We start from the raw sequence: 21,399 nt of genomic DNA on the forward strand, positions 1-21,399 counted from the left end.
TTTTCGTAATTGGCTTACTTGTGGTTCAGTATATATATTTATAGCTTTTGTGACCTAGTGTGAACCGTCAAGGGAGGTTCCTCGAGTCTGAACCCCCCCCCCCCTTCCCCCATGGATAAAACTAGATTCCCTCCCATTCCTTCAGATTATGCATGGCCCTTATGAGTTTAGCACTACCCTCATGAATAATAACCTAAACAGACCTAAATTAGTTTAACCTAATGTCATTTAAATTTAAGAAAACAGTTTTTGAGATTGTATAGGAAGCGTTAAGCAGTTGACGCTGAGAATAACAAAAAAAAAGTAATAAAATAACCAGAGACAATTTCACAAGTTGGACCCCCCCCCGGCTCAGTTGGTGGAGCACTCGACTCGCTCACTGACGGCCCATGGTTCGATCCCCGGCATGGATGGAAATGTTGGACATGTTTCCTTACACCTGCTGTCTCTGTTCACCTAGCAGTAAGTAGGTACCAGGGTGTTAGCCGATTGTGGGTTGCATCCTGCGGAACAATATTGAAGGACCACAGTGGAAATAAGACAGTCCACGATGACACACTGACTTTCTTGGATTATCCTGGGTGGGTAACCCTCCCCCGGGTTGAAAATCCAAACAAATCTTAACTTATTGATTTCCACAAGATTGATTTAAAGATCATTTTTGATCACTTTACAATTTTAGTCATGACCGAGTGATTAATTTATGTTATAATAATAATACTTACGTAGAATTAAGTGCTAAGCCCGAGGGGGGTTTAGCGCTTAATTTTATTTTATTAATAAAATACAAGTGCTGCATGGATGATGTGTGAAAGGAGGAGTGTGCAAGGGTGATGAGGGAGTGCAAGAATGTGCAAGGGCAGGTGTTTGTGAAGGTAGAGGAGAGAGCAAGAGGAAATGTAAAAATCACAGTTAGTACAATACACGTAATGTAGTGTTTGTTAACAAGTCAGAGAGGCAGTCTGCACCAAAGATGAAACTTCCAGTGAAGAGGTCAGTGAGAGTTAGTGTGTGGGGGACGGTGGAGACGACGGAAGCGAATTCTGCATGCCCCCTGATAACCTATGCAATTTAATAAGTTATACTGAAATGACAGTGCCACCTGACAATCCTTGCAGAATGGCACCAGACGTTTGTCCAAGAGGTGTCTGTGAGTGAGACGCAACCAACACACAGACGAGAGAGTTCGGTCTCCCTAACATGACAGCGGTGGGAAGAAGATAGCCAGAAAACTTAGCATATCTTGAGAGAAAATACTTTCCTTGTGGACCAGCTCAGACCAAAGTTGCCATTGATTGTGGAGTTGTCGAGAGATCACTGAAAAAGGAATATACGTGGGTAATCGGGATTTCACAAACAATGACAGTCTTCTTGTTCATTACCCCGAATATGGACGTGTCCAGCGACCCAGCAAAAAGTGACATCTTTACATTTACTAGAAATGCGGCATAACTAAAGTTGTTTTGGAAGCTTACAGTGTATTAAAGGCTATCAAAAAATTAGACTTCCGTCACCCCATCGTCCTTCGCACTGAACTTTAGTTTTGCTGCATTTCTAGTAAATGTAAAGACATCACGTTTTGCTGGGTCGTTGGACACCTCGATATTCAGGGTAACAGACATGAGAACTGCATATAACTCCGCTGTGAAAACACTGGTCGAGTCTAGTAAATGACCTCAGATGATTTTAGTAAAAACTGCTGCATATCCTACACCATCAGGGAACTTAGAACCATCAGTGTAAACTGCAAAAGAATGAAAAAAAAAATGGCAGTGATCAAGAAAGCTCGATTGTGAGGTTATAGCAATCAAGGGAACTTTTCCACATGGAGGTGGGAAAAGCAAACATAAATTGTTGGAGCTTCCCAGAGAGGGATGGAAAAGTAAAATGCAGGGTGAATATGCAGTGAGGTCAGTTAAGCGAAGTCTAGAGAATGAATACGGAGAGAAAAGGAGAATAATAAGAGGGGACAACGATTAAACAAAGAATCCTTATTAACATCCATGACCATTCTATTCGAGAAAGAATCGTCAAGGTCATGATAACAGAGAAAATGATCTTTCGAAGAATGGATATTTGCCTCTGCACAAAGGCTCTCAACTGGGGAAAACGGAATGACCCAAGACAAATGTAATCCACGATTAATGGATCAAATTTAGAAAAAAGTAAAGTGGAAGGCTAAAGAATAGGGGATCACTGCTGTCAATATAATTTAAGGGCAGGGTGAAGGCGAAGAAGAGTGCGTCAATCAGTTATCCAAGAAAGGTGGGGTAGAGTTTTTAGGAAGGGTATCTGAGGCTTCCAGGCCATTCGGCAATGAAACAGAAGACCGAGAAATTAGACTGTATCCTGGTCATGGACACATGAACCATACAGGCATAGAACAGCCTGAAGATCACATAACGTCTTGTTATCGTGTGAAAGTAAACTGTGTTTTAGCAGCAGAAAAAAAATTGAAAGAAGGCACAGTAGGAAGTATCAGACAGAGGCTACTACAAGGTGAAGCTCCTGCACAAGCTATAGTAAAATCGTTGCCATAAATAAATGACCAAATATTGGAAGGGAGAACAAAGGTAATGTCATTAATACGAAGCAGGGAGAGAGTACTGCTAAGAACACAGTCTTCAAGGAAGTACTCAGCCTGTGTGAGATAATGAAGTGTCTCTCCGACAAGAAATTTTTATGATAAAGTGACAGATTAACTCGGAGGCCCCGGGAATGGGCTTGAGCCAGCATGTTGTAATGCCAGCTGGTAACATAAGCCTTTTTGAGATAAAAGCGACTGAGTGATAATTAGCAAAGACACTGTGAATATAAGTATCCAAGGAGATTAAAGTGTAGATGGCAGAATGGCCCTTACGAACAACAAATTGATGAGGGAAGAGAGACAATTGTTGGTTTTTAAGTAAATGTCTAACAAATGAAGAGTTCTAACAATTTACAAAGTGCACTGATAAGAGAATTGGGTCTGTAATGAGAGGAGTCAAAGCCCAAAGTATCAGGCTTACGAAGGGAAGAACTCCTTAGGATCAAACGAGACTGAAAAGGCGTAAGATACCGAGCTCTGATATAGGGTGCTACCACAATTATCATCAGGTCCAGCTGCTGTTGGTTGACACATGGAAAGCGTTGACCCAAGCTGAAAGACACGTGTAAGGTTCCTCAGTGTGAGTAGTGAAATCTGGAGGGGCCGACTCTCAGGTTTGGAGGAAAGAAAAATGGGGGAGAGATGGAGCTCATTAAATACATGGACAAGATGATGCCCAGTATCTTTGGGACCTTCACCAGGGTCTGCAATGTTGGAGGCAGCACCATAAGAACGGGAGGAGGGTCTGGAGAATACTTGCTAGTCAACTTATGTACTTTTTCCAGACAGCACACGCATAAGGAGTGGAAATAGCAGTGGACACCTACACTCGCCAACATACACGTTTCGCTACAGTTATAACACGATGGGTAAACGCCCTCGCCTGTTTAAAAGCCAAAAACTGGTCGGTGGTTCTGTTGTAATGGTAGCAGCTCCATGTAGTGCATTTCCTTTGCAAAGCACAAGCACAACCAGGCAATGGTGGACCTATATTTTTGGGTCCCTGAAGCTTGAACTGTTATGGGGGTCCCTTCGCAACCCCTTCTTATAAAGTAGACCCAAAAATTATAAGCAATGTGGATTAAAGTTGCTTCTGGGGCCCCTCTGGGATTATAGGCCCTGAGTTTTTATAATAAAGAAGCGCTAAACCTACAAGGGTCATACATTGCAGCAGGGCAGGGAAGGATGCAGGGGTATTGAGTAGCAAGAGGGAGAGGGATTATTATTAGGTCATGCTGTGCAGCAGGGCAGGGGATAGTGCAGGGGTAGAGGGTAGCAAGAGGGAGAGGTAGACAGGGCTGTGAGTGCTAGAGGCATCATCATCAGAATTTGTGCAGTACATCAGTTGCTGTCAAAAAGTCAACGAGAGAGTCTGGGTTAAAGGAGGGTCCATCAGCAAGAAGGGAAGGTGAAGTAAGGGCAGTAGAGCTGTGACAATGTTGGAGGTAAATTCTGCGTGCTTGTTGACAGAGTGGGCAGTCCAACAGAATATTGCTAACAGAAACTGGAACCTGACAATTCTCACAGAGTGGAGCAGGGCGTCTCTCCATGAGATACCTGCACTCTCCCGTCTTCGCATCGGCCACAAGTGTGGCCGATGCAAAGAAGGGAGAGTGCAGTCTCCCAGCCTCGACACTGATGGCAAGAAGACTGCCAGAAACCTATACTTGGTTTAATAGAATGCAATTTATGTAGCAGATCGGACCAACGTTGTTACCAACAGTTGCAAAGGTGGGTAGAAATCACAGCACCGCGGGAACTGAGACTTGAGAGGTTCGGGTCTCTTAGTAACTCGAGAATAAGAAATACGGGGAAATCTCCCCTGGAGGCGCAGGTGAGAGACTGCCAAGGCCTTCTGTCTCTTCAAGACAAAGGATTTCAAGTTCGTTCAAGTAAACCTGGCAACGACGAGAATAAGGTGGATGAGCTTCATGGCAATTAAGGCAGGAGGGAGGTACACCACAAGATATGTTGGTATGGTTATCGGCACCCCAGACTGGGCATTCAACCATGGACCTGCAATATTTTGCTGGATGGCCAAACCGCCAGCAATTTCTTCACTGTTGTGGTGTAGGGGTCACCTGTCGGACCTGTAAACGGTGTCCCGCAATATAAACACGTGATGGAGGCTCACTGTAACCAAAAGTTAAGCAAGCTACATTGTAGAGGTAGCGTCAAAGGAATGGCATCTATGGTTGTAAGGAGACAAAGGTCGTGAGCTTGGCTAGCATTCTGTACTGTGACGATTCATGCACCGCTCTTGAGAGCATGAAAAGGAATATTATGACCAACATGGTGTAGGAGCTCCTTGCTGATACTATGACCAGATAGATATTCGGAAGATGTCGGTTGTAGAGTGAAAAACTTTGTCCATTGTGTACTATAATGCATAGTATGTAAAGGATGTGATTGCCGTGTTTGTCTTTTCTGAGTAGAATGAGAGTCAGTCGAAATAATGCCATCAGAAGGTCATGGTCATTTAGATAGAAGACCGAAGGTGGTCCATTTTGAAGTGGGCACGCGATACAAAAACTATTGCACCATATGAGAAGCCGGAAGCATAGCCAAAGACGTGTGGAGGTCAAAGATGTCAAAGGAGTCAGGCCAAGCCTTTGCATCCGGAGCATGGGACAAAATGTCACCCGCAGAAGATATAGGGGCATTAGAAAGGTCCAAAGAATGGTCTGGTAACAAGGCAGAGTCGTTAGAGGGTGCTGCTACAGGAAGGGGCTCAGGAGGAGAAGGTACATGGACTTAACTCCATGGTTAAGTCTCTCTCTTCTTTTCTTTTTAAGAAGAAAAAAGAAAGAACAAAGAGAAAAAAAGGAAAAAAAAAAAGGAAAGGGGAAAGTGGAGGGGCAGCTCCCAGGGGTAAAGGATTGCAAGTCTCCCCTTCCATGCCCAAGAAGACAACCTCAGTGCAGCCAGTAGTGCAGATGTGGCATGGAATCCATGCCATACCCTACCCTTCAAGTCGGTAAACCAGCAATCCAGGATAGCAACCTCACATCTACCGCGCCACCTCGGTGGACAAAAGGGAGGGCAGTCAGAAACCTGCCACAAAGCATACCTCCTGCAGCCACCACCACCTGGAAACCAACAGGCAGCCTCCAGAGATACACCCGTCACCTGAAAGACACTCGAAGCCTCCACTCAGTAGACCAGAGAGGGAGCAGGATCTCTAGATGATCTAGATTTCACGGCAAACTACACTACCACCAAGGACCTCAATGGAAGGAGATGGACCCCGGAACATCTTCTCTGGTCTAGGAGCTACAAAGCCTAAGGGAACAACCTCATAGGGAGAAACAGGAAAGGGAAAGTAGATGGATGAGGGGAGGAGGAGGAGAGGAAAAGAAGTGATGGGGAGGATGGGACAGGGAAGGGAGGATTGGGAGGTAATTAAGTTTGGTTTGAGGAAGAAGATCAAAAGGTCTAATTCACCACGGCAAGAAGCCCTTCTTGAAGCGGTGGGGCCCTGAAGCTTAAGCTTCGTTAGCGTCATAGTAGATCCGCCCTTGCAGCCAGGAGACCACCAGGGTACACACTTTCGATATTACCTACCTGAAGTCTGGGGGATGGCAAACTATGCTGCATAAAGAACAGTGGTGGTAAAAGGTGCAACAACTTATCTGAAGAGGACATAGGAGGGAAGGCGGTAAGGCATTAATAAAAGTAACAGGGCATGAATAAAGCGTTCAGTCTGCCAGCTCAAACTGCCATATGGAGTGATGGAGAGGTCGGGTGTAAGAATGAGAAGCAAGAGGAGAGAACTATACAGGAAAGAGAAAGAGTGTGAGGATCTCAGTGAGTAGGGTTGCTGGCATGTAAGACATGGAGAGGGAGAGACGTAAGACAAGCCTCTAACTGGTTGCCATGAGCCACAGTGAGACCCTCCGAGTGGTAATCATTCAATAAAAGGAGGTAAGGAAGAAATCAGAAAATGAATGCCAAGGATAAACAGTGGACTAAAATGGAAGAGATACAGAGAGCAAACCATGTACCACTTACCCAAATATACATAAGCAGTAGGATAATAAAGTGAAGAACGGACAGCCACGATCAAGGAATATTACTGCACACACATGCACTAGTTAAACGTCTCGTTGGGAAAAGAATCAAGCGACTACAGTAAAACATTGCCAGAGACAGAAAGGGCAACAGTGGAACGTAATTTCGGTTCTTGCAAGCAGATACAAATGGTAAAAACTGGGAGAGCAACACTTGGAGCTTTCAGATTTCTTCTGTATCCTCTGATATTCCACTGCATTAAAACCATTTTCAGAAAAAATAAGACTACGGCGACAGAAAGCAAGCAGAGTTAGGATGGTCAGTAAAGTCAATGTGTAGCGGGAGTCGGAAGGTAGAATAAACATTGTGTGGGTGTCCTTAAATGAAAGATGCTGGTTAGTAAGTGTGACGGGTTGCAGAGGATGAGAATGTGAAGGTAAAGGAGGCGAGTTGGTGTTCATTGCAAATTTTGTCTCCTCAATAAAAGATATGGCCTCAAAAGTTTCTGAAGACAAGTATGTAGAAGGAAGCCTGACGACAGACTCGGGAGATGCCAATGGAGTAGAGGGCGAAGACACAGGCAACTGTCAAAATTATAGGATACAGAGAGAGGAGAGATGTGGTCTGGAAGGAATCTGGGTAGAGACAGGGAAAGTAGCCGTAAGTGGGGGTGGATGGATGTTCACAACTGTGACAGACATAGAAGTAAGGGAGAACACAGAGAGGGAAAAATTGAGTGAGTGGAGGACCAAGAGGCTGGAAGTGAATTTTGGTGACTGGAAGAGTTTTAGGCTTGCGAGTTTCGGAGAATGAGATGAAAGCCGAACCGGAAAAGGCTGTGTGGAGTAAGACTAAGTAAGAAGAGTGGGAGAACATGAATAGACGGGAACATCTGAGGTAAGGATTGCATAAAGGTTGGGCACAGAGTGACTGTGAAGGAGGGGAGTATAACATGGACCCGAAGGTGCCAAACCGCTTTGGAGTAAGAGAGTCGCGGATGCCTTGAAGATGGAGTTGAGTCCCTGTCAGCAAATAAATGGCTCCCTCTTTCCTTGTGACAAAGAATTTCGCGTTCTCTCAATTTAAGAATTCCATCGGCAGGAATACGCAAGGTTAGCCTCACCCTTCACCGCATTTAAGGTAAATGGGAGGCAGACAGCAGGATGGATTATGATCTGTTGCACCGCAAACTGGCAGACTGGGCGTTCTGCCGGTGTTTTGCAACACTTGGCCAAAGCGTCAGCAATGTCTGCATTGTTGAGGTGCAGGGAGCAACTCTCGCACCTGTAAGCATTGCCCCGCTATATAAATAGAAGCTGGAAGCTTACAATAGTCGAAGGTTAGATTAACAACTTTGCTAGGTAATGTCTCCGAACCCAGGCAGGATGGACATGTTTCGACTTTGGTGACTGGAAAGTTTTGGAGCTCCAGTTGCTCCTGAATTCCGAGCCGCATTGCAGAAAGTCTTGCTGGATTTTGATATGTGAGATGAGTACAGAACTGCAGTTAAAAATTGAGAAAGAAATGTTTGTATGGTGACAGGAATGTCATCAGTAGATTAGAGGAAAACATTGCCTTCACAGTGACACTGCGCATCCCACCCACTCTCTAGGCAAGAAAGGACACTGTCCTACATGCCTCAAAAGTGCTTTCTTAATGCAATGGTTAGTGAGGCAATTAGTAGGTGTCGTTGGCTGAAAAGAAAAGAATTTCACTCAAGACTGTCAATGGAATACAGAGTGGAGGAGGCACTGGTTTCCAGGCAGCGCATTTCCTAGGGTTGGAACGAGAAGGAATGTTTGGAATAAAATATAAATCGTCTAGCCAATTTGTTCTGTGACTTACGACTAATTTGAAAATCGACGCGCTGTCGTGGGAAAAACCAGGTGCATAGTCAAGGCAGAAAGAAGGTCGGAGGTATCCAATGGGTCAGCTGGAACACCAGTATCAGAAATTGAGTAGGCAACGAGATGTTGTCCAAAAAAACGGTACCGAGCTTGAAGGAAGGACTGTGGTCGGGTCGGGGTCAGGTAAGGGTGTTGCATAGGTAAGGGGCCCGCTAGGAGGAGGCAAAACATGAACTCTTAGACTGTCCATGAATTAAGGTTCCTTTTTCCTTTTCAGTTTTTGTAGAAAATAGAGATCGTATATCTCCTCGCAACAAGAGGCGCTACTGCTGTATGGAAACCGCCCCTTACCCTACCCATCATGCCAGTAAATCAGCAATCCAAGATGATAACCTCACATCCACCTAGCTTCCTCGACCGACAAAAAGAGAAAAGTAACCGGAACTTCGCTAAGAGTCGTGTCCTGTTTGACCGCCGCTTCCCGGAACCGACAGTCAGCCTCCAGGGTTACTCCTGCCACTCCAAGGACACACGAAGCTGCCCACCGGAACTCTGGAGGGCAGCTCGGCACATCCACAGGTGTTCCAGATACCACGGCAAAACACCAGCACCACCGAGGGCCTCAACGGAGATGATACATGCAAGGAAAATATCCCCCAAGACCTAAAGGGTAGGAAAGGAGGGAAGGGGTAGGGGTAATCAGGTCTAATTCTTTGGATCAAGAGCCCTTCACCAATATACCCTGAAGGGTATATAACCGATATATAACCAATATATAACCATATATAACCATATATAACCAATATACCCTGTAGGGTATATTGGTTATATATTAAACCCACACCTAGCCAAGCACGTAAAGAAACTAGAGAAAGTGCAAAGGTTTGCAACAAGACTAGTCCCAGAGCTAAGAGGTATGTCCTACGAGGAGAGGTTAAGGGAAATCAACCTGACGACACTGGAGGACAGGAGAGATAGGGGGGACATGATAACGACATACAAAATACTGAGAGGAATTGACAAGATGGACAAAGACAGGATGTTCCAGAGATGGGACACAGCAACAAGGGGACACAGTTGGAAGTTGAAGACACAGATGAATCACAGGGATGTTAGGAAGTATTTCTTCAGCCACAGAGTAGTCAGGAAGTGGAATAGTTTGGGAAGCGATGTAGTGGAGGCAGGATACATACATAGCTTTAAGCAGAGGTATGATAAAGCTCACAGTTCAGGGGGAGTGACCTAGTAACGATCAGTGAAGAGGCGGGACCAGGAGCTAGGACTCGACCCCTGCAACCACAAATAGGCGAGTACAACTAGGTGAGTACACACAAGCTCTGGGGAGACAGACAAAACTACGGAGATTTTCTCTTGTTGGTCATGACATGAAAAATAACATTGAGAACATTAAGGTAAGGAAGTTCAACTTCTACTTCCCATGATATTCGAATTTGTTGGAAGGTTAAAAATGATTTTGATTTGTTTAATAAAGTCTGAAAATATTGTTATTTTGGACAAACAGAAGCGAAATCTGTGTTAATAATTCAGTTTCAAAGTACTCTATAAAAAATATAAAATGGCCAGGATTTCCCACTGCCTCTCAAAAGTATTGTTAATAAATGCATTGAACATAACACAGACACAATAACATGCTTGTACTGGGTGATCAGTAGGACAAGTTTGAAAAAAAATATTGTTTCTTTGACCTTAACTCTGGTAAAGATTTAACGTCACAACAGCCAAATTTTCTTCTCGTCAAATTTTGTCATCCAGTTATTGGAGGCACCAGTCATTACCTGTTAGTACACTCTTCTTGTCTTTAACTTCCTCCAAAAGCTGTCGGCTTTAATTTCTGAATGTTTTATTTGACCAGCTTCAAAATTTGAGCCATGGTGAAGTATAACTTGAGGAAGGTCCATTCAACAACTGGCAGGTGCAGCCTCACTCGGCTCAGTTTTACGTGAATCATTCTTGATTTCTGTTACTCTGTGAATACCTTAGAAAGTCTCTCTCAGTCGGCTTCAAACGTTAAGCTTATAGTTGTGACACTGAATGATACAGCAGACAAGGAGGGGAGGGGAGAGGGTGGTCGAGTCTTCTAGAGGTTTACCGCATGTAAGATGACCTGGTAGTTGATCGGTCTATAGAGGAAACAGAATCTACAGAGCAATGGATATCATGTACGTAAGTTGAAATGACTTTTATCGTTTCCTCGTCTGAAGGAAAGGAAACGGCGATATAAAATATGCACGATATATCACAGGAGTTGAACTGGGGGTTTATTATACCTGGAGTATACTTAGAGAGGGTTCCGGGGGTCAACGCCCCCGCGGCCTGGTCTGTGACCAGGCCTCATGGTGGATCAGGGCCTGATCAACCAGGCTGTTGCTGTTGGTCACACGCAAACCGACGTACGAACCACAACCCGGCTGGTCAGGTACTGACTTTAGGTGCCTGTCCAGTGCCTGCTTGAAGACAGCCAGGGGTCTATGGTAATTCCCCTTATGTATGCTGGGAACCAGCTGAACAGTCTTGGACCCCTGACACTTAGTGTGTTGTCTCTTATCGTGCTAATGGCACCCCTGCTTTTCATTGGGGGTACGTTGCACCGTCTGCCAAGTCTTTTGCTTTTATAAGGAGTGATTTTCGTGTGCAAGTTTGGTACTAATCCCTCTAGGATTTTCCACGTATATATGATCATGTATCTCTCCCGCCTGCGTTCTTGGGAGTACAGCTTCAGAATACTGAAAAAAGATTCTATCTTCAACATAATTCATCATAGAGGTCTATACAGGAACATAAACATTCATCAGGAAGTGGGGATTGTGGAAACTTGTAGAGTGGAAGAAGAGAAGCGTACAACATGAATGTACTGCGAAAGAAGCGGAGAAAATGAAGCAGTGGAATTTTTAAGAAATTGAGAAGATGTCTGAGTAGAAGAGCAAGGTCGCTCCTGAGCCTTCGCCTCTATCACTCTAGAAGCAGAGAAAACAGACAGTTTAGGCTGTGTGGAATTTAAAACAGGAGGAGGAGTCTCAGGGGTAAACTCTTCTCTGTGATACAGGCAAGTCTCATGGAGGTGCAGATGTGCCTGTATCAGGGGAAATTGAGAAGCTATGGTGCTGGTGTCGATGATGGTGGTGATGGTGGTAGTGGTGGTAATGGTGTTGGTGATGGTGTTGATGGCAATAGTGGTGATGATGGTGGTGATGGTGGTGTTGGTGGTGGTGATGATTATGGTGGTGTTGATTGTGATGGCAGTGGAGGTGATGGCGGTGGCGGTGTTGATGGTGATGACGGTGGTGGAGGTGATGGTGGCGGTGGTGAAGGTGGCGATGATGGTGGTGGTGAAAGTGGCAGTGATGGTGGTGGTGAAGGTGGCAGTGATGGTGGTGTTGAAGGTGGCAATAATGGTGGTGGTGAAGGTGGCGATGATGGTGGTGGTGAAAGTGGCAGTGATGGTGGTGGTGAAGGTGGCAATGGTGGTGGTGGTGGTGAAGGTGGCAATGGTGGTGGTGGTGAAGGTGGCAATGGTGGTGGTGGTGAAGGTGGCAGTGATGGTGGTGTTGAAGGTGGCGATGATGGTGGTGGTGAAAGTGGCAGTGATGGTGGTGGTGAAGGTGGCAATGGTGGTGGTGGTGAAGGTGGCAATGGTGGTGGTGGTGAAGGTGGCAATGATGGTGGTGGTGAAGGTGGCAGTGATGATGGTGATAGTGGTGGTGATGGTGGCAGTGATGGTGGCGGTAATGGTGGTGGCAGTGATGGTGGTGGTGGCGGCAGTGATGGTGGTGGTGGCAGTGATGGTGGTGGCAGTGAAGGTGGCGGTGGTGATGGTGGTGGTGGGAGTGATGGTGGTGATCGCAGTGATGGTGGCGGTGGCAGTGATGGTGGTGGTGGCAGTGATGGTGGTGGCAGTGATGGTGGTGGTGGCAGTGGTGGCAGTGATGGTGGTGGTGACAGTGGTGGCAGTGATGGTGGTGGTGGCAGTGGTGGCAGTGATGATGATGGTGGCAGTGGTGGCAGTGATGGTGGTGGTGATCGCAGTGATGGCGGTGGCAGTGATGGTGGCGGTGGCAGTGATGGTGGTGGTGGCAGTGATGGTGGTGGTGGCAGTGATGGTGGTGGTGGCAGTGGTGGCAGTGATGGTGGTGGTGGCAGTGATGGTGGTGGTGGCAGTGATGGTGGTGGTGGCAGTGGTGGCAGTGATGGTGGTGGTGGCAGTGATGGCAGTGATGGGGGTGGTGGCAGTGATGGTGGTGGTGGCAGTTTACCTGGAGTTTACCTGGAGAGAGTTTCGGGGGTCAACGCCCCCGCGGCCCGGTCTGTGACCAGGCCTCCTGGTGGATCAGCGCCTGATCAACCAGGCTGTTGCTGCTGGCTGCACGCAAACCAACGTACGAGCCACAGCCCGGCTGATCAGGAACTGACTTTAGGTGCTTGTCCAGTGCCAGCTTGAAGACTGCCAGGGGTCTGTTGGTAATCCCCCTTATGTGTGCTGGGAGGCAGTTGAACAGTCTCGGGCCCCTAACACTTATTGTATGGTCTCTTAACGTGCTAGTGACACCCCTGCTTTTCATTGGGGGGATGGTGCATCGTCTGCCAAGTCTTTTGCTTTCGTAGTGAGTGATTTTCGTGTGCAAGTTCGGTACTAGTCCCTCTAGGATTTTCCAGGTGTATATAATCATGTATCTCTCCCTCCTGCGTTCCAGGGAATACAGGTTTAGGAACCTCAAGCGCTCCCAGTAACTGAGGTGTTTTATCTCCGTTATGCGCGCCGTGAAAGTTCTTTGTACATTTTCTAGGTCGGCAATTTCACCTGCCTTGAAAGGTGCTGTTAGAGTGCAGCAATATTGCAGCCTAGATAGAACAAGTGACTTGAAGAGTGTCATCATGGGCTTGGCCTCCCTAGTTTTGAAGGTTCTCATTATCCATCCTGTCATTTTTCTAGCAGATGCGATTGATACAATGTTATGGTGGTGGCAGTGATGGTGGTGGTGACAGTGGTGGCAGTGATGGTGGTGGTGGCAGTGATGGTGGTGGTGGCAGTGGTGGTGGTGGTGGCAGTGGTGGTGGTGGTGGCAGTGGTGGCAGTGATGGGGTGGTGGCAGTGATGGTGGTGGTGGCAGTGGTGGCAGTGATGATGATGGTGGCAGTGGTGGCAGTGATGGTGGTGGTGGCAGTGATGGTGGTGGTGACAGTGGTGGCAGTGATGGTGGTGGTGACAGTGGTGGCAGTGATGGTGGTGGTGGCAGTGGTGGCAGTGATGATGATGGCGGCAGTGGTGGCAGTGATGGTGGTGGTGGCAGTGATGGTGGTGGTGGCAGTGGTGGCAGTGATGGTGGTGGTGGCAGTGATGGTGGTGGTGGCAGTGGTGGCAGTGATGGTGGCGGTATTGCGACCTCAGAGAAAGGATGCAGTAATATATTATATATAGCTTTTTCATATAATTTTATATTGCTGATGTTTTTATTAATGGCTAAAATGAAAATTTTATGCTTTATATTTTTGACTTGTATTATTAACTTTTGTGTGTAGGTAGAATGTAACAACTATTCCTTTCATTGTGCTCCTTGTTGGAGAGTTTTGATTGGCTGCCAGCTTGCTGCTAACTACCTGCTCGCTTGTTCCGCAGTTCGTGCCAGGTTTAACCTGATACAAGTCACCTGATGTTGGATATACGGACCTTGCTGATATGTCTCTCTCTCTCTCTGTTCCTCGCTGAGGAAACATCTCATCTCTTGTTCTGTCTGGGAGAATACTATTCTCCTCAGCTCGTGTTTAGACACTGTTTTTGCTATGTATGCATTGGTGAGCCGGGATATACATCTCATAACACTGCGTAACTCTGTTCACAGAGCATAACTTAAAATTAGTGATATTTAACGTTTTCAGAGGATGTGTTATGTGACACTCGATATCCTTGGTTTCGAGTTTCTCTCAACCTATATTTGTTCTGCCATCTACACGTTGTCATAGTCTGGAAATTGGAATTACTGAACTCAGTTTCACTAATAAGGTTTTTTTGCCTTTTGTGTAGGATCTGTTGAAGGTCGGCAGTTAGGATCTTTCTTTGTGTGTCCTTGATTCATTGCCTAACGTTCTGTTGTTCACTTCTGCTTCGAGTATTATTGCTGCTTGACGAATGGTTCATCATATTGTTCAAGCTGCTCGATTGCCTTGATGGTTGAGAAGTTAGCTTATTTTTGGACTTTTTGTTGTCAGTCACATTTTAAGTAAATCGAGTCTGTCTGAGCACATACTGATCACTACACACACACACACACACACACACACACACACACACGAACGGTCACTTGATCAAGCACGTCAAGAAATTGGAGAAAGTGCAAAGGTTTGCATCTTCTTGGACTGCAGGAAGGCCTTGACAGTTCCTCACAAGAGATTAGTGCAGAAGCTAGATCAGGCGCATATAACAGGAAGGGCGCTGCAATGGATCAGGGAATACCTGACAGGGAGGCAACAACGAGTCATGGTACGTAATGATGTATCACAGTGGGCACCTGTGACGAGCGGGGTCCCACAAGGGTCGGTCCTAGGACCAGTGCTATTTTTGGTGTATGTGAACGACATGATGGAAGGGTTAGACTCAGAAGTGTCCCTGTTCGCAGATGATGTGAAGTTAAAGAGGAGAATTAAATCAGATGAGGACCAGGCAGGACTTCAAAGAGACCTGGACAGACTGGACACCTGGTCCAGCAACTGGCTTCTTGAGTTTAACTCCGCCAAATGCAAAGTCATGAAAATCGGGGAAGGGCACAGAAGACCGCAGACGGAGTATAGACTAGGTGGCCAAAGACTGCAAACCTCGCTCAAGGAGAAAGATCTTGGGATGAGTATAACACCGAGCACGTCTCCGGAAGCACACGTCAACCAGATAACTGCTGCAGCATATGGGCGCCTGGCAAACCTGAGAACAGCGTTCCGATACCTTAGTAAGGAATCGTTCAAGACACTGTACACCGTGTACGTCAGGCCCATACTAGAGTATGCAGCACCTGTTTGGAACCCGCACTTGATCAAGCACGTCAAGAAATTAGAGAAAGTGCAAAGGTTTGCGACAAGGTTAGTTCCAGAGCTAAGGGGAATGTCCTGTGAAGAAAGGTTAAGGGAAATCAGCCTGGCGACACTGGAGGACAGGAGGGTCAGGGGAGACATGATAACCACTTATAAAATACTGCAGACAGGATGTTCCAGAGAAGGGACAAAGACACAAGAGGTCACAATTGGAAGTTGAAGACTCAGATGAGTCAAAGGGATGTTAGGAAGTATTTCTTCAGTCATAGAGTTGTCAGGCAGTGGAATAGCCTAGAAAGTGACGTAGTGGAGGCGGGAACCATACATAGTTTTAAAACGAGGTTTGATAAAGCTCATGGAGCAGGGAGAGAGAGGACCCAGTAGCAACCAGTGAAGAGGCGGGGCCAGGAGCTAAGACTCTATCCCTGCAACCACAAGTAGGTGAGTACACAGAGGGAGCAGAGGCGCTATGTGTACCATTAACAACAATCAACACATCTGTAGAAACAGGGCGACTACCTGAAGTATGGAAGACAGCAAATGTAGTCCCGATTTTTAAAAAAAGGAGGCAGACATGAAGCAGTGAACCACAGACTAGTGTCACTGACGTATAATATGCAAAGTAACGGAGAAGATTATCTGGAGAAGAGTGCTGGAGCACCTAGAAAGGAACGAGCTCAACAACAGCCAGCACGGGTTCAGGGACAGGAAATCCTGTGTCACAAACCTACTAGAGTTCTATGACAGGGTGACAGCAGTAAGACAAGAGAGAGATGGGTGGGTAGATTGCATTTTCTAAGAGAGAGATGGGTGGGTAGATTGCATTTTCTTGGACTGTAAGAAGGCGTTTGACACAGTTCCACACAAGAGATTAGTGAAAAAGTTGGAGGACCAGGCAGGGATAACGGAAGGCACTACAGTGGATCAGGGAATACCTGTCAGGAAGACAACAGCGAGTCATGGTGCTTGGTGAGGTGTCAGAGTGGGCGCCTGTAACGAGCGGGGTTCCACAGGAGTCAGTCTTAGGACCGGTGCTGTTTCTGGTATTTGTGAACGACATGACGGAAGGAATAGACTCTGAAGTGTCCCTGTTTGCAGATGAAGTGAAGTTGATGAGAAGAATTCAATCGGATGAGGACCAGGCAGAATTACAAAACGATCTGGAGAGGCTGCAGGTATGGTTCAGCAACTGGCTCCTGGAGTTCAACCCCACCAAGAGAAAGTCGTGAAGATTCGGGAAGGGCAAAGAAGACCGCAGACGGAGTACACTCTAGGGGGCCAGAGATTTCAAACCTCACTCAAGGAAAAGAATCTTGGGGTGAGTATAACACCAGGCACATCTCCAGAGGCACATCAACCAAATCACTGCTGCAGTGATTCAGGACCCTATACACCGTGTACGTTAGGCCCATATTGGAGTATGCGGCACCAGTTTGGAACTCACACCTAGCCAAGCATGTAAGGAAGCTAGAGAAAGTGCAAATTATTATTATTATAATCAAGGGGGAAGCGCTAAACCCGGAGGATTATACAGCGCCTGGGGGGGATGTGGAAGGCATTCAGGCTTAATTCGGGGAACTGGAGCACAGATCCAATTCCCTAAATCAAGAGCCCCTCACCAACATCAAGGAACCTTCCATGAGGGGAGAGAAAGTGCAAAGATTTGCAACAAGACTAGTTCCGGAGCTAAGGGGTATGTCCTACGAGGAAAGAGTAAGGGAGATCGACCTGAAGACATTGGAGGACAGGAAAGATAGGGGGGATATGATAACTACTTATAAAATACTGAGAGGAATCGACAAGGTGGACAGAGACAGGATGTTCTAGAGATGGGACGCAGCAACAAGGGGACACAGTTGGAAGTTGAAGACACAGATGAATCACAGGGATGTTAGGAAGTATTTCTTCAGTCACAGAGTTGCCAGGAAGTGGAATAGTCTAGGAAGTGATGTAGTGGAGGCAGGATCCATACATAGCTTTAAGAAGAAGTATGATAAAGCTCATGGAGTGGGAAGAGTAACCCAGTAGAGGCCAGTGAAGAGGAGGGGCAAGGAGCTATGAATCGACCCCTGCAACCACAATTAGGTGAACACACACACACACACAATATTACTCTTGTACTTAATGAGTACATCTCATCATAGCAACAACCAAACGGTACGTATTAAGAGTAGTGTACCTCCATGGAGCTGAACTCTTCTCCAGTCTAAGGAACGGACCACCTCAAATACTTTTTTTTCCAATTACATAATCTTCATTTCATTACTACTGCTCCCTTTATATATGACTGAAGAAGGCAACTGTGCAGGTGAAACGTTTCCTCAATAAAGATACCGAACTGTTGCACATTTGTCTTAATCTTCATTTATCAAGTCTGACTGGTCAGAGAGGAGGAATCGAGTCTCCACCTCTGCTGGTACTGAATGATCCATACGGGTTTAGTGATTTACATAAATGAAAAAAAATAATTCTATAATTTCTGCAACTACAACTCTCACTCCACAAGCACTAAGTAAACATCTGAACTGCACTCTGGTGATTTGCTAGCTGCACTCGCCTAGTTTGTTTGAAGCGAGGTAGACAGTGGTAAAAGCCGACAAGTTGGGATGAAGACACTGCTAAGAGACAATACCTTTTAATATGTACAACGCTGTACTAAAAGGGATCATCTGTTACCAGTGTCCTTATCATTATTGTTTGAAGAGTTGTGTGGCCGGGTAGCATTACAACCGTAGTGCAGAACATAATAGTTTAGCAACAGCGAGATGGTGCGTGTACTTCACTCCTCACTGTTGTGTCTCATCTCCAACTATTTACTTGCACCTGGGAGATTTTTCTGGTTGAATAACAGCAACTTTGTTCAGGACTAGACAGAACTAAACACTCCTCAAGGCTGAGGATGACCACCTCAAAACTACTACTACGAAGTTAATGGATTGAACCCATCACTTTTACCTCCCCACTGTTTCTGCAGTCTCGAAATTTAGTCACTTCTGTAGTCGACCGTGTATCTCATCTATTTGCCCATATTACATATTATAACAACAGTTTTTTTTTTTTTTTAGAAAATACTGTTCACATATGAAGGCAGCGAATAAATGGAACTGAAAATGGGTAGTCAGTTTTGAAAAAAAAAGACCCATGTACCCAGAAGAACCAATTACACCAGCAGATTTAAGGTTAAGAAGCGGGGCCAAGATGTGAAATTCAGACTCCATGACAACAAACAAGATGAGTTTGAAGTTTGAAGATGAGTTTGCTGGTGTCACCGGTAAATACTGACACTTTGTTGTGTAAACATGTGGGAGGATGGCGAGGTTGGTCAAACTTTGAAGCATCCAGAACGTGCAGAAGGTTCTCTTTTAAAACAGGCTAAGAGTAAGAGGTTTAAGTTTGAGTGGACTGGTGGTTAACTGGTTTAGTTTTGAACAGACTACGAGTAAGTAAAGTGTTGAGCAAACAAGACGGGTATAGTTCTGTACACACTGAAAGGTTTAGGTCTGTACAGACTAGGAGGTTTAGCTTTAAACAGATTAGAAGGTTTAGCTTTCAAGACTAGGAGGTTTAGCTTCCAAGACTAGGAGGTTTAGCTTTCAACAGACTAGGACGATTAGTTTTAAACAGACTAAGAGGTTTAGTTTTGTGCAGATAGGTTTAGTTTAGAAAAGACTAAGACTAGACGAACTTTCAAGTTTCAGGCGCGACCACACCTTTCTGGCCTCCTCTGGTCACCCCTACCCTACCACCACCCCATCCTCCTACCACCACCCTCCCTCCTTCCAACCACCACAACCTCATTCCTACCACTACCCCCTCCTTCCTACTACCACCCCTTCTTTCCTACCACCACTACCTCATTCCTACCACTACTCCCTCCTTCCTACTACCACCCCGTCCTTCCTACCACCACCCCTTCCTTTCTACCACCACACCACCTTCCTGCCACCACCCCTGCCTTACTACCACCACCCCACCTTCCTACCACCACCACCTCGTCCTTCCCACCACCACTCCACTCCTTCCTACCACCATCCCACTCTTCACAGACCCCCATTCCTCTCATGCATTGCCTCCCACATATTCTGCGTCTCTTACTCTTCTGTATCACCATCTTATGTATTTTCCCCCTACTCGTCCGTATGTGTCTCTTTCCTTCACTGACCTCATCCCTTCTATCTCTCACTTCTCGTTCTTCTGTATCTTACCCTACCCACTTCCTCTCCTTGCGTCCTACCTACACACTATCCAGTCCTCTTCCTCTTATTATCTACTCTTTCCCAATATTCTCCCTTGCATCCCTACTCCTGTTTCCTACATCTGATATGATGGGTTTTGAGTCTTCAGCAGCTGACCTGCCGAGGCTGCTTGACAGCCACAACTTTCGAAACCCGTCTCAAAGGTATATAAAAAGAGCACACTCTTTTTTCGGACCTTTAGTCTTCATGATTCTACATTCTTGTTCGTTTATACTTCCTTCCTACGTGCCGTAACTCCACCGGCGCCCCGATAATCTCACCCCAGCAACCCTCTTACATCCCTATTCTCTCTCCCCTGCCCTCCCCACGCCCGTACACTAGCGGCCAGGGACTCACCATGTGCGTGATCGCTCTCCTGGTCATCCTCGTGGTCTGGCGGGGTCCTGCGGGTGTGGGGTGGGTCTGGTGGTTTTGGGATCCCGGCCAGCAGCATGGCGGGGCTGGAAGAACCTCCTCCAGAGTCATCCACGGGGCCACACACCCGGCTCGCCCCGTCAGCGCACCCCCGACCCTCGACTCTGAAGTGAGGGCAGACAGTGAGGGCAGACAGTGGAGGACAGACAGTGGAGGGCAGACAGTGGAGGGCAGACAGTGGAGGGCAGACAGTTGAGGGCAGACAGTGGAGGGCAGACAATGAAAGGAAGGAGTAACACGCTTAAGTGGAATGAGGTGTGCGAGAGAGGAATTATGACCTGTGGAGTAGAAGATGGAGTGAGGAAGACAGGTTCTGGGAGGGAGAGGGAGGGATTGAGAGAACCTCTAGGGAAAAGATGGAAGCTGGAGGGGAGGTTGTGAGAGGGCACGCCAGTGACAGTGAAGGAGGGAGGAAGGCAGGCAGGCAGTGAGGGAAACAGTGAAGTAGGGAGGGAGGGAGGCAGGCAGTGAGGGACATAGTGAAGTAGGGAGGGAGGCAATGAGTGAGAGAGATAGTGAAGTAGGGAGGGAGGCAGGCAGTTAGGGAGATAGTGAAGGAGGGAGACACTAAAGATTAAGAAAAAGGCATCTGATGAAGGGATTAAGAGAGACCACCAGGATGAGAGAGCGAGGATAGGTTCTAGAGCGAGGAGGATAGGTTTTAGAGAGAGGAGAGGCTCTAGAGTGAGGATAGGCTCTAGAGTGAGGATAGGCTCTAGAGTGAGGATAGGCTCTGATATAACAGTAAACGATAGTGCTTCAAAAATGTGATAGGCAATGAGTTCTGAAATTTGGAAAATATCTGAGATAAGATATTGCGATATTGTTGACGTATAAGGACAAGGTAGAGGGCAAGGTAGAGGGCAAGGTGGAGGGCAAGGTGGAGGGCAAGGTGGAGGGCAAGGTGGAAGGCAGATGGTCCAGGACAAGGTGGAGGGCAGAAAACAGGAGAGAGAAGACACTGGAGGGGTAGAATGAAGTGGAAAGGGAACACTGGAGAAGAACCACAACGAGGGGAAAGAGATGCTGCAATATGATGTTAGCTGAAGTGGAGAAGAGATCGCGACATTATTGACTGGCAGACTTAAGTGATCACCTGGGCCGTCCCTGTGTGCTGGCCCACTAGCTCAACACGTACATCAACAGCATGCATAACAGGAAAATGGAAAAGTGAACAGAAACACTTTAATGGAGGCACGGGAAGCTACGCCTGGTGTTACGATAGCGATTAAAACAGAATTGGACTTGG

At 46.5% G+C, this 21,399-nt stretch overlaps 1 protein-coding gene across 1 annotated transcript in view; it reads right to left on the minus strand.

Moving 5' to 3' along the window:
• Positions 1 to 21,399, minus strand: part of LOC128689595 (uncharacterized) — a 268,208-nt gene that overhangs the window by 37,544 nt on the left and 209,265 nt on the right. The window contains exon 14 of the mRNA XM_070087727.1: positions 20,073 to 20,254. Coding sequence (XP_069943828.1) covers positions 20,073 to 20,254 — 182 coding nt within the window. The remainder of the gene's footprint in view (positions 1 to 20,072; positions 20,255 to 21,399) is intronic.

This window comes from Cherax quadricarinatus, chromosome 22 (genome assembly GCF_038502225.1).
Source record: "Cherax quadricarinatus isolate ZL_2023a chromosome 22, ASM3850222v1, whole genome shotgun sequence".
NCBI lineage: Eukaryota > Metazoa > Arthropoda > Malacostraca > Decapoda > Parastacidae > Cherax > Cherax quadricarinatus.